This window comes from Anas platyrhynchos, chromosome 5 (genome assembly GCF_047663525.1).
Source record: "Anas platyrhynchos isolate ZD024472 breed Pekin duck chromosome 5, IASCAAS_PekinDuck_T2T, whole genome shotgun sequence".
Classification (NCBI taxonomy): domain Eukaryota; kingdom Metazoa; phylum Chordata; class Aves; order Anseriformes; family Anatidae; genus Anas; species Anas platyrhynchos.
The window spans coordinates 15,416,633-15,431,200 of record NC_092591.1 but is presented as its reverse complement, the minus strand read 5'-3'; the positions used below and the strand labels follow the sequence as shown (position 1 = coordinate 15,431,200).

Here is a 14,568-nt window from a genome sequence, read left to right as displayed (position 1 = left end):
CAGAAGCGAACTATACCTTCAAACCAGCGCAATCACTTTCTCTCGATGAGAAGACCCTGTTCAAGACTCCCAAGATGAAATATGCACCATGCCCCAGTCTATGCTCCCATGTTCCAAGACAAACTTACAAGCTTTTTATTCACAGAGAAAAAGTAGAAGGGAACATGCCTCCTACCTATTTATGTGTCCAATTGCAGTGTTAATAGTAACTCTTGGACTGTTCTCATCTGGCCTCAACACATAGGGTGGAAATACATCATCATCATCAACAATGGGTTCAGTTTCAGTTTCACCAGCATCAACAGATTTTGAGCATTTGTTTCTCAGGATCTTAACATTTCAAGAACAGAATATGATGAGAGATGTTTCATTTAAAACATACTATGATAAATTTAACAAAAACAGGCACATTCCTCTGACCACATACCTTCTCAATTGCTTTATATGTCTTAAGATCTTCTTCAAAACTTTTAATTTTGTCTGTATCAGCTAACATTATGTAATTGGAAATTGGTGCTCTAGCTCTTCCTTTTGACTGAACATAAGAACGGTATTCTGTGGGCAAATCAAAACGCACCACCAAGTTGCATTTTGGTATGTCAACACCCTCTTCTACAATACTAGTAGCAATAAGTAGGTTGGTCTCATGTGCTCGAAATTTTCTAAGAACCTGCAGAAGGAATGAAGATGAATTTGAGATTAATCTGACACTTGACTGTGTCACCCACTTCCTCAAAAGCTAGTACAATCAAAGAGAATTGATCAGACATTCAAAAAATTTGTCTAAGTATGCAAATACAAAGCCACTATAAGAAGTATTTTCAGAACCACAGCAAGACCATTTTGTCATAATAGTCAGATTTCTAGGAATCATATCTGATATTTACCTGAAATTACGCAAGTCTAATGAGATACTGCAGACACTAGCAACAGAGAAGAAACCACCTTTTTTTTTGTTGTTGTTTTTTTAATTAGAGCATAACAAAATGCTGCTTTCAGGAGAGCATTTTTTTTCAATCAATTATTTCTGAGGTTGAAACATCCACTTCGGAGGCAAAAAAAACACATTCTAGAGTTGTTACTTCTCATATTTACATTGTTTAGTAAACATTAAGGATTTTTGTTTTGAGGTGGAAAAAAGGAGGGTCAGAAAAAGCATAAAAAATATTTTCCACAACACTACCAGTTGTGTTGTTACATTAGAAATTCTAGAAAGGAAACATATTTTAAGAAAACTAAAGAGCAAAATATATGGTTGTACCATGTTAATAAAGATTCCCAAAAATGAAAAGTTTATGTTTTAAATTTGTTATTGAATAGGTGCCAAGAATATTCACTGATTTTAAAGTTTTGTACATGTGGCATATGATCAGCTAACCTTCATTAGTGGATTAAACCCATACATTATGACATTTTTAAAGGCTTTATGTTCTGGGTGACAGATGTGTCTTTTTGCACCCCTTTCATGCATGTAAGTTTACTTATATATATATATGTATGTGTGTTTGTTTTTAATCAGATCTATTAGGCATGATTAGCTTCATTACTTATATGACACATTTTTTTCTTTTAAATACATTCACTATTCAACTCCTGATCTACTACACTTCAGGAGTTTTACTACATTAAGTTTTTTTTTGTTTTTTTTTCTTTTTTTAAACTGTGCATTTAAGTTAACGTTCTTTATTTAACAGTATTCTCTCCTCACCATATAAAAGGGCAAATTTATACAAGTACACAATGATTTCAGAAGGCTACTAGATGACAGTATCATCACAAAAGCTAGAAAGTTGACAAGCCAGCTGGGGTATGAGGGAAGAATGTACTTGTCTTCGAAATACTTTACATGCATGTCAGGTCAAAATCATGGAGTTCTACATTTATGTAATTTAGAGATTTACAAAACTCACTTTTAGCAAAAATAAACATAAAAGCAACTTAATAATTGTTAAAAATGCCAGGAACCTTGACTTTCTGTACAGTATTACTGTACCACTATTAACCCAATGGAGAACAATTAGATGACTGATGATCTCACAAGACAGGAGCATAATTTTACATGAAGTTTTAATTTGTTTGTACTATGTGACACAGCAATTTATCTAAACATCTGTTATTTTTATGAAAAACATCTGTATTTCAAATTAGTATGCATATTTGTTACACCATGGGTATTCCCTGAACTTCCAGTGACTGTGCCCAGACTCTGTCTGTTAAAAAAAAAAAAAAGTTCTGAAGGTACTGCTAGTTTCAATTATTTTTCTTGAAGTTACCTCTTCCTGTTTTCTGAATTCTACTTCCATCTGCTTGTTACGAGGCTGATTCTTGCCAATGCCATGTCCAGTTATAAAATTGCTACTGATGTAAGCCAGTTCTGGATCTTGTTTACCAGCTTCTTTTATCAACCTAAAAATATTACATGTGTTTTTAGAAGTCACAAACCAAAAAATGGAAGACAATCTTTTGTTTACAATAACTATGTTAAAAAAAAAGAAGTGGAAACATGAAAAGTATGCATCTTGCTAGCACATAAACTAGCCTTAGATTTCTTTAAAAAGACTAATTTCTAGTGAAAACCTCTACAATAATAGTAAGACAGACCACGTACAAAGCATGCAACTGCATGCATCACATACATTTTAGACTTATCATGGTAAAACCTGTTGTTAAAAACTGGTATTTTTAAACCAAGCTACTACTCTAAAGCTTCCTGTTGTTACTAAACCCTATTCATTACATTTTAGTGAATTTCATTCTCTGTAAATGACTAACTGTAGCAGAAAGACCTTTAACTGCTCCCTCAAAAAGTGTGTTTCCTCAACATAAGGTGTTCATTCAGCTTATTCCCCTGCATCTTTCTTTAGCTTATAAAAGCAGGAAAAGCTGACCAAGGCAATGCTTTGATTTCACAGACAAGCTAGAAGATTGTTTGTATAAATAAAGTTCTGAATCTAGAATGAGGCATTTGTGGATTTAAGAGCATAATTACCTTGTGCAATCAAAGTAATTGCTTATGCTGTAGCATCCTTAGTTGATCTGTTTTCAGCATGGACAGAATCTGGGATTTCTCAACCATAGCAGACTTATGAGCAGCAGAGCCAATAGAATCAAGGGGTCATATACAAAAAATTACACCTCTTGCATGTTTCACTAGAGCCATCCCAGTACCAGTTTTCTCATATCACAGCCATCTGTCCATCACCTGGTCCTCCTCACGTGTAAGGACAACCTGCCTTCATACACCTCCAACAGCAATCCAACTTCCTCACACTTACACCTTGAGCAGCTCTCACAGAAGAGGCTGGGTGTTGTGCTAGGCCCCTGCTACTTACCTAGCCCAGCTAGCTGCTGTCAAACCAGACAGAAAATAGCAAAGTTCTCCTGCTCTCTCTCCCACTGGAATACTGCTCAAGTCACCAATTTTAATGAAGTTTATATGAACATAAAGCATTTTGGAGGCTTCCTTCCTTTGTACTCTGTTCAAACTAGAATGGTCAGGGAGAATAAGCAAAAAAAATGGAAAAGCAGCAAACAGTTTGCTATCCTTATAGAAACAGACAGCACAAGGACATTGGTGTATTAGACTGAGTCCAGAGGAGGGCCACAAAGATGAGCAACAGGTTGGAGCATCTCTCCAACAGGCTGAGGGAGTTGGGGTTATTCAGCCTGGAGAAGAGAAGGCTCTGGGGAGACCTTACAGCATTCTCCCAGTAATGTAGAGCGCCCTTTAGGGGGCTGCAGGAGAGCTGAGGAAGTACTAATTGTCAGGTAGTGCAGTAATAGGACAAGGTAGAATGGCTTTAAACTAAAAGAGGGAAGATTTAGATTAGCTATTAGGAAGAAATTCTTCACTCAGAAGGTGGTGAGGTAATAGCACAGGTTGCCTAGAGAAGCTGTGGATGCCCCATCCCTGCAGGTGTTCGAGGCCAGGCTGGATGGGGCGTGGGGTACAGCAGGGGATTGGAATGAGATGATCTTTAAGGTCCCTTCCAACCCAAACTATTCTGTGATTCTCTTGTACTAGACTAAATGCTCTTTTAGCTGAACAGATTCCCATTTCTATATACAGCCTAGGCTCTAGAGAGAGACATTCTAAGAAATTAAGAGTAATAATGGGAACAAAGCCTTATTTTTGTTTTATTTCTCTATGTGGCATTTCTGCCAAGCTGTATAGCTTCAATTTGAGCATCTATCTAGTAAGCATTCCAAACATTCCTACTGTGTCTCACTCATTACAGAAATGGACAAAAATTAAAAGCAACTGAATAAACATGTCACTGTGCACAGCTTTGGAAAGTTCTTGAGAAACATTTAATACTTTAACATTGTGGTCAAAAAGAAAATTAAGTAGTGATAGCTAGTAGATATTGTTTTCCAAACAGACCTAAATTTCTGCTTTCAGACCCTTCTCTAGGGAAGTTGTGAGCCACTGCAATGAAAACAGACGGACATGGGGCCTCAAAAAATGATTTCAGCTTCCTCTAAGCTCCATTTCAGATCAGGAATGAACTGTATAGACCAAACAAAACAGTAAATGAGCCACTTCATCAGTTGTGTATAGTAATAACAACAAAAAAAAAGTTGTTTGGGGGCAGGACATGGGTTGGTTTTGTTTGCTTTTGTTTTTCCCGTCTCTAGTCTGTAGCATTTACAATGTAAGCAGTGGCTGCTGCTAAAGATCTCTAAAGAAAGATTAGCCCTAATTACTGTGTCAGAGGAAAACCCTACCCCTTTCTTCCACAAAGTCCAACACAGGCTACAAGTGTTGCCTTTCCCCATTCATCATGAACTACGGACTTCATAAACCAGGATTATAGTCTTGAAGTTTTACTGTAGAGATTTAAAAAAAATAATGATACTACTACTTTAAGTTTTTTCTGATCCACAGTGGATTATTGGAAGCTTGAGTGACTTTAATATACTAATTCAAAAGTTTGTGACTTCCTTATTCAGGAAACAGTATTTCTACCTCTATGTACAGTATCAACATAGCTGCAATAAGCTCAAGGGTGCTGATCTTCCAGGAATTTTTGAGACCAGGTGTACATGAGGTACAGGAGCATTTTGAAGTTATGTTAGCTAACTTTCTGGATAAAAATAACTGGATAAAAAGATGCATACAGTTTGATTTTTTGCTGCCCATAGCCTATACTAAAAGAGGCTTAAAGATGGCAGAAATTGGTTACCTATTGGGTCTAGATATCATTCTCTGTTGGTTTCAATAGTAGTTAGCATATATTATAGTACATAAGTCACAGTCTACAAGAACAGACAGCAGAAAAAAAGTATTTCGACCTCATTCATAATTTAAAAGAAAAATACAATTTCACATTTCCATTCACTCCCTGTAGGGTAGTGAAATACTCATTCCAACTCAACAAAAAAAGTTATCAGGATCTATTAAAGTTATTTGTTCAAGAGTTAATAAGAGAACACTGTCATTTCTCTGAATGGCTTAATTTGCATTATATAGCATATTTATGTAAACATAGTTAAGAGTGCAGAAAAGCAAACAAAAAAGATGAAGTTCACAAAAAACACATAGGCAGGTCTGCAGATCAATGACTATATTATATAATACAAACTATTCAGTCAGGCAAAAGGTAACAACAGAAGGGTCAGATTCAGAGGTATCCAGAACTTAATAAACAGATTGCACAGGACATTTAGCACTCTATTAAAACCCTCCCTCCCCTCCCCACTAAAATCAAGATGCAAATAAATCACATGTCACTCAGTTTGTGGCAAAAGGCATTTAAGAATTTTAAATGTTATGTGTAACTATCATGGATCACATTCAGGAATAAGAACTGATAAGGAACGAGAGTACTGCAAAGTGTATCTTGGCAAATATTCCACGGTTCATATTTTTCTTATTGCATACTGTAAGAAAGTACTTAGTGTTTTACTGAATAGGCGTTTTTATAAACACCAACTGTTAAAGTAGTACTGGTAAATCTTAAGATATATTTGTGTAAGGGCAAATTTGATTTCTGCAGACTGGATCATATAATAATGTGATTTAGTAAGGTAATGGTAAAATTTCCAGAACTATTGCACTCGGTAGGCTAAAGGAATTTCCAGCATCCATTGCAAATATAAATTAGAAGTCCTATTAGTGCAAGTCAATATATGTCTATTTTGCAGTTAAGGTACAGTGTTTCACCTTCTAAACAAATCAAATTACAAACCCAGATCCAAAATGAGCCCTTGGGTATAATTTTCAAAAACATTTGGCCCTTCCCATCCACCCCATATACACAACCTGTTTTTTTTTTGTTGTTGTTATTCTTTCTTTACATAGATCCAGTATTGTCTCCTAAACCAACTGTAAATGAAATTCTAAAAATACAAGATATACAATATCCTACATATTCACAATACTAACATCCATGTGCTGGCAGCTGAGTGTGTTTTTTTAATTATTTTTTTTTTAAATAAAGAAGATTTACCTATTTAGAACAACTGCTGTGTATCTTCTTTCCACAAAAATAATTCCACATAAAATATTAGTAAAAGGAGATGGGAAATTAGTCTCTGGCTTCTCTTTCTCCTCAATTTCTTCATCCTCATCATCATCTTCAGAATCACTCCAAGACACATAATTATCCTGATTCCTATTGTTATACCATTCAACGCTTTCAAACTGCTGCCGTTCATATGGTTTGTATTTGCGCAAGATTTCAAGCAGCTTTATTACTTTTGGGGTTACAAATTTCAGGTCAAGTGAGGCAGGTGAGAAGTGCTCTTCACAGAGTGCATGTATTTTCCTTAGGAAAGTGTCTGTAAACAATAAAAATTTCCTGTGCAGCTCCTCTTGTTCATGTTTGATATACTTCTGTAGCTCTCTCACCATCATCCCAGCTACCTTATCTGCACACCAGGGTCCCAGAACAACCAACACAGCTCGACAGTCTGACAATATCTACAACAAATGAATTCAAATATCAGTTTAAAGAATACATTCATGAATTATTGATGTAAGACTGGGATCTTGTTTCTCATATAGCACAATCTTTGTAAGGATTATTATACCTATTCTATCACAAAAATATTTAAAATTGGCTTCTGTCATTTAGACAACCTTGGGAACTTTGGTTCTAAGTCACAACTAAACTTTCAAATTCTGACATTTCTGAATCCCAAAAATAATTTAAATAATATTTTGCAGTTTGGTGAAATTGTTATTTGAAATTTACCTTAAGATAATTATGTTAAAAAGGAGAATACTTCTTGAGGCACCTCAATAAACAAAGCAGAAAGAATTATCCCTTATGTTAAACATGGAACTAATAACAAACTAAATGTTTTAGTAGGCTTTTTTTTTTTTTTCATTAGTGATACACTTCCTAAGCTTTCAAAAGTATCTGAGCAGGAAGTTGCATTAGGTTAATCTTACTAAGTCTCACCTCTCAAAGGAAAAAAATTAGGGGTATGTACGTGGGGGCCCAATAGGAAAAACAGAGGGAACTCTACACTACTCAGAGAAAAAAGCATAGACTCTTAAGTACCATCAACATCTTATGTGATGGCAAGGTTATTCCTCCCACAGTCAAGTGATCAAACACTAAACAAGGAAATACAGAAATGAGTTACAAACAATACTAATGATATACACGTCCTGTTACAACAGAAACATCTCAAAATAGTCACGATAGTAGTTTTCAGTTGTTCTTTCTTAATCCCTCTTCCTTAATTCTGTGGAGAAATATAGAGCAAGATTTCTTTACACTATCTTCCCTAACATTTGTTAGCTGTGGGACTTGAAGGCATTTTTTTTTCTGAACAAATTGCAACTGCATACAGAGACTTGATTCTCCCCACAACCAAGACAAAAGGACATCACAGGTGAAAAACATTTCTTTTTCTTAATATGGGTGCCTCCATCTTCTTGTAGAGATGCTGGATCAGCAAACAAGCACAGAGGGCTACATGCACCAGAAGCATAGTTAATCCACTCCTCTGGACTACGTAAATCCTTGGGATCACACCCAGCTGCCAGTATTCCTTATGCATTTTACCCCATTGCATTTTAAGTTTAGCACAAAAGCAACCAGGACTTCCTCATGCAATTGTGAGGGACTGAAAAGTAGAAATATAGACTGCCTTACTTATCATCCTTCTCTCTGGTGCAAATAATCTTTTTTATCTGGACACTGCCAGAGTGTTGGTTCTCTAGAAATGTTTAAGGAAACTCTCTTCATCCCAAAGTATTTCAGAAATACAATTGTCAACTTCCTCATAGATTGATATAAAAATACAACTCACTTCTAACTTCTTGTCATATAGACTTAAGTACTTACACAGTTCTACCTCAGGAGGCAATTTCAAAGCCAAAGGAAAAAAAGGGTGCTTCAACCTCAGACAGGAACCTCAGACAGATCCCTGCTCAACAAATGCTCACCATGCCTTCTGTATTCTACTCTGCCATCCTGCATGACCACACATGGGCAAACACGTAGAAAGGTAGGAGCAAGTTTCAGGTTGAAATTCCATTCCACTAATTCAACACTGTTCTAAAATAAATTGTGGAAATTGTAGGGCTATGGTTGGAATTTTTGCCTCTACTCTTACTTTATTATCTTGTAATACAACTACACACAGCTTTTCCTAATGTTCCCTGAGGCATTACTTCCTCTTCTGTACTGAATTATTCAAAGGTTATTGGAGATCATAAAGATGTCAAATTCTTGACTTCAGAAATAGGGGTGCAGAATATTTTTCTGCCTTAAGCTAATTCGCATACAAGGTTCTCAAACTAGATGAAGTTCTGATCTAGGAATTGATAATTGACATTTAAGCCCCAATCATTACCTGCACTGGAATACAAAAATAACAAGTCTTTTTGCTTAGATACACTAGGCTGACTTAGAAAGTTTCAGTTAGCTTAGAAAGTTTCAGTAACATAACATATACTGCAAAGAAAAACAGTAGTATGATTTCCATTCCCAGTTTACCACGCAAGTTATGTCCTTACCTGTTTTGAAATTAATGTAGAATCTCTTTCCTTTGAATGTACAGATATGTTGCAGTCATTTAGAAAATGAAGCGCTTCATCCAATTCCTTTAATAATCTTCCATACAACCCACTTTTGTCAGTATATGGTCCACAGTCTACAACAATCTCACATGGCTGAGAAGTATATCTTAATTGAGGGCAAAGATCAAGTTATTTCAGCCTGTTAAGGTTACATGGCAAATAGCAAGGGCAATATATAGTATAGTCAAGACTATACTACAATGACTAGAGTCAATGACTCAATGACTAGAGTTGCACAGTTAAATATATATAAAAAAGTATAATTATAAAAAGTAAAAAAAACCACCACTACAAATACTAAACTACTTTGTTCTGAAATAGTATTCTTTCTCACATACTTCCTTAAAAAAAAAAAAGAAAAAAAAAAAGGATGATATCACTATCTACACTTCAAATATCTGAAAATTTATGGCAAAGCAAATTGAATCTACTTGACCACCATCTTCACTTCTAGTATTCCAAAGCGTACTCTTTTGATATACCAAACAAATAAAATACAGATAGCATAGATTTAGGTCTGTATGCAGTTACACAAGTAAAGTATTTACTCTTCTTGAATGTCACAAAAACAAGTGAGAAATTCATAAAAGCAAATGGTTCACACAGGTTCAGAAAAATACATTCAAGAAAAACAAAGAACACAAAGCAACTGTTCCAGAACATCTTTTTGATATTATCTGAAACTTAGTTTATACAAAACAGTACAGCTGCTGCAAGAAAATGTATAATTTATTAATTGTTTCACATTAACTTTCCTCCACAGCAAACAATCACATTATCACTATCTTTATTTAAAAAAAGAAAATTCACAGCATTTTATAGTCTGTAAAAAACACAGCGGAAAACACTCACTTGCTTTACTATTCCAGTAGTGTTTTTACTGTTTTCCTCTTATCTCCCTCTGGCTTTCATTACCATCTAAACCCAGAGTAGTCATTTAAAACAACAAAAAAATCCACGCAACTTCTCTGGCATCTTGTATTGTGGATGTTGCAACGTTTTTCTCAATGAAATAGCAACATTACAGCATATGCTGAACATAAACCAGCTACTCCAAACATAAGACGGCGAGTTTTACAACAAAAAGTGTTATGGAATGATTTTTATTTTTGTCTTTTTTTTTCCCCAACATAATATGTCGGAACATTAAATCAAAGTACTCTTTGTACTTAACCTTAAAGAAAGATGTACTTCAACACTGGTTACTCAAAAAGCCATTTTACATGTTTATCTTCTTGTCCATATCCCATACGGACGTAATGGCACCAGATACACACACCTTTCTTAAGGTTTTAACTAGAAAATAACTCTACTGATTTATTCCTTATTAAACGAAAATGCAGTTGTGAATTAAACAGCTATAATTGTACAGCAACATACCTGTCTAAGACCACCAAATCAGTTGCAGTTTCAGCATTGCTCTTTAGTATTTTCTCCAGTTTCTGGATCTTCTCCTCTAACTCAGCAGGATCACATTTCCCATTTAAAATGGAAGCTGTTAATCCCAGGATTCGAGGACATGATGGGTAATTCTCACAGATCTGTAAATTAAACCAGAATGAAATACCTTTGGACAGTTGTTTCCACCATCCTGCAAGCCTGCTATCAAACTACCAGTCAAGAAGCTTAATAGGAAATTAGTATTTGAATAACAAGTATTGGACAGGGAAACAAACACCCAACAGGTATTTTCTACTCTATTGCCTGGAATTTAACCTAAAGAACTAAAGAATATTTAACAGCTATCAAGTTTAAAGATAAATATTTACTGGGTGGAAATATACAGAGAAATAGACTGTTAGCATTGCACAGGATATCCCTGCCGCATTTACAACAGACATGCACATCATAATACTTACACACCATGAAAAAAATAAAGTATTATCTAAGAAATAAAGTACACATGGTTTGTGGTCAAACTTGAAGAAAGATCTGGAAAGACATCTGTTATAAAGGTTAACCATATTATATAAACCAAATACCACACAGAGACAGCAATATTCCAAAAAAGCTCTACAAACATATTCAGAAATCACTATTTTAAAAATAAACTTATTAGTACAGCCCATTTCCAAACACTCCCCCTCAAATATTTTAACCAATTAATTTAGAAAATGTATTTAATTCCATACTTTTTTTTTTATGTTAATGCCAGGTTTTTCTTTAATCACCGCTATAAAATATCATAAACACACTATTTTTCTGTCTCATAACATCAGTGAAGTGTTAATTCATTACAGTAAATTTACAATTCCACAACATGCTAAAATATGGTTCCATTGATAAAATGGAACTATAAAATACGTTTCCTTAAATAGCAAAAGCTGGCTTAAATATTTCCCACTTCTCCAACTCTTCCACCACACTCATTCTCCTCAACAAAACATTAGAATGTTCATGCAGGGGAAACCGACCTTCATAATTTCACGGTATGGGTGGTCCTGGATTGCAAGATGGCACTCATCAAACACCAGAAGATTAATATTTGACAGGGATAAATATTCATTTCTCAGAACAGTCAAAGCAACATGACATGTCATAACCAGAACCTAGATAAAAGGGGGAAAAAGTGTTAGTAAAAAAAAAAAAGTAGTAGTAAAAAAAAGACTCTGAGGTCAAAGTGAAATGGAAAAGCTCTTCTGCAGGTCTTACTATACAGTATTACCAAATGTGAATGCCATTTATTCATCTACCTATATCCCCTTAGTGCATGGGAGAACAAAACATTACGTAGTTGAGAAAGTAATCTATCTAAAGGTTTTATACACATCTCCAGTCACATGCCTAGAAAAAAACAATTACAATAAATAAATAATATTAACACCAGCAAGACTACACAGAACAAATGTCACTGAATTCAGTGTCCCTAATCTGCCAGAACCTCATGTCCACAGCAAGAAAAATACTTCTCCCTAAACTGATAACCACATGCTCATGCAGCAAAAATTAACAAAATTGTCACGGAAGTGGTAAAGACTGCAGTGGGATTAATGACAGCAACAGAAGATCTTTAGAAGGCCAACCTTAAATTCAAAATTATCATTCAAAAGTAAATCTAAACACTTTAAAAATTGCATCCTGCCCTCTAGCACGAAAACTTCTGTAGAAAGTTAGAAAGATTATTTGCAATTTAAAGAGGGCATCATTTAGGCATCACAATTAAGTAAGTTTTAACAGTACAGAGGGCTGTGTTAGGTCAAAAAACAGAGGCAGGGCATATATATAGGTTGCATACAAATTAAGACTAATTAATCTTTTTTCTCATACTCTGGAGTTCTGAACTCATTATTTGACAATGTCTCTGCCAATACAAGTACTACAATTAGGCCCTAATAACAAATCCTATTATTGAGTACTGGAGTAATTGATAAGAAAATTTACCAAATGAGCTAACAGAATAATTTTAGCTCTTCTGAAGAACTTCAAGTTTATTTTAGATTTCTTAAAAAAACTCTTAACTAAAACTGTTGGAGTTAGAAAATAATAAGAGTTCTTCCAAGTAGTGTAGAACACTACTGAATAATTCATTGCTGCTACATTTTCATGCTATAATCAGCAAGAACTGTCCAGTAGAGTATCTCAAATTTCTCAGTTTAGGCTTCATGGATTTTATTAGCAGTAAACACATATTAAGACCATCTCTTAGTTTCAAGACTTAGGTTACAGAAATCAGCATACAATTATAGCAAATAATATTTGAGTTTCTTGATAAAATTATGTACTATTTTTATGCTAACATTGAACCACCTACAAAAATATTACTATATTACTACTAAACGCAATGATTTTCCATCTAAAAAGAGAACTATACAGAAACCCAAAAAGAAAAGAAGTAAAAAGCATAACAAAAAGATAAATGCTCCGATCCCTGATGACCATTTAATTTTAATATCTTTATTTATTACTTAATATTTATACATATTTTAATGGCATTTAAAGTACAACCTGCACATTAAAAATTTCTTCTGCAATCATCATCATGAACCACCAGGTAGGGAGACTGGAAACAAAGGATTAAGAGGACAGGTTTTTAAAACAACCTGACTACCTTCTTTATATGTTTTGCTTTAAAATTGATATACAAATCTCACCAACGTGTTAAATTTCTTTTAGAACCATTAATGTATAATTGGAAAGAAACCATCAATTCTCATCAAGCCTAACTTATTGTAGACTCTGCTTATATTTGTAGTTTATACTTAATACATTACCTGATGCTTAGAGAATTCCTGACTCCATTTCTCTTTTGTCCATGATTCAGTTACCTCTAAACTTGAATACTCTCCCACTTTAAGATCTGAATGTGTCCTGACAGCTGACACTTGTTGAGCAACTTGATTTGCTTAAAAGAAAGAGACAAAAAACCCTCAGTCACACAAAAATTAATGTATGAAAAAACCTTTAAGATGTTTGCTCTATTACTAGCACCATATTTCATAATGTGATCTTTGTTAGGCTAGCTGCATGGCAACTACCTCCATGTAAAACTACAGTAAAGAAACAAATTGCTAATTAAACTGCACTCCAGATTTTATGCCTTGATTTTAAAGCAGAAAACAGGAGACGTAAAAGATAAAGAGTTGGTATCAAGAGTATGATAGGCAACAAGTGAAAGGTATCAATCACATTCTTTAGTCAGTATCCTTACTGCTAAGGACTTCATGCAAAAGTTTCTCCCAACACTGCTTTCACACAGCTTCCCTTAAGGAGTATCCCCTGACAGTAACATTAGCACATTTGGGAACTTTGTATACTTCTCTTCTTACCTGAGTTGACCAAGAACACAGTTCTTCTTCCGTTTTTGTTGAAATCTCCCCTGATCTGATAGGACAGCTCTTTAGTGAGTAGTACTGCAATAAAAGTCTTCCCTGAGCCAGTGTTTAAACAGACTATTGTATTATGATCCAAAGCTGCTTCAAGCAGTTCAACCTAAATTAAAAAATAATATTATTTGCAGCAATGCAGTGAAAAGGCTGACAAAAAACAACACAAGAGGTAAATAAACTACAGACAGGCCAATGTTACCTCTTAGAGCCCTTCCTCCCAGTGCCACAGAATTAAGAGTGTCCTCATTAGTGACATAGTCCTGCTTCTAAAACTAAATTCCTCTAGTATCATTATTTATTCATGTTCTAAATACCTTTCTAACTATAGCTTTTTAAGAGATGACTATGTTACTAGACATACTGTCTAAAACAACAAGCTAGTGCTTTTAAATCTAATTATATACATCGATTAAGTCAAATATGCAAGTATGTTAGCTCACTGTGATATAACCTTTTCAGTAATACCAGCCAAATGCTAGCTTTCAGGCACCTCTGCAGGGCACAAAGAGAACTGAAATTCCAGAAATCAGAAATAGCTTTCTGTAGCAAACTGAAAATCAGAGTGCCCTGACAGCATTTCTGACATTACTGAAGTGTTTTGACACATATGTGAATCAAAATCTGTATTTACTATGGAGAAGACAGAAGGAGACATGACTTTATGCATATAATCACAGTGTACAATCTTGTGCATCTTGCAGA

General features: G+C 34.7%; 1 protein-coding gene across 9 annotated transcripts in view; it reads right to left on the bottom strand.

The window, feature by feature from the left end:
- Positions 1-14,568, bottom strand: part of DICER1 (dicer 1, ribonuclease III) — an 82,353-nt gene that overhangs the window by 41,061 nt on the left and 26,724 nt on the right. For all 9 annotated transcript variants that reach the window (XM_072038339.1, XM_072038338.1, XM_072038344.1 and 6 more), the window contains 9 exons: positions 13,807-13,969; positions 13,252-13,382; positions 11,455-11,589; positions 10,421-10,581; positions 8,978-9,146; positions 6,453-6,925; positions 2,274-2,406; positions 428-670; positions 176-330 (listed from right to left, as the gene is read on the bottom strand). In XM_072038339.1, the coding sequence (XP_071894440.1) occupies positions 176-330; positions 428-670; positions 2,274-2,406; positions 6,453-6,925; positions 8,978-9,146; positions 10,421-10,581; positions 11,455-11,589; positions 13,252-13,382; positions 13,807-13,969 (1,763 nt within the window). The remainder of the gene's footprint in view (positions 1-175; positions 331-427; positions 671-2,273; positions 2,407-6,452; positions 6,926-8,977; positions 9,147-10,420; positions 10,582-11,454; positions 11,590-13,251; positions 13,383-13,806; positions 13,970-14,568) is intronic.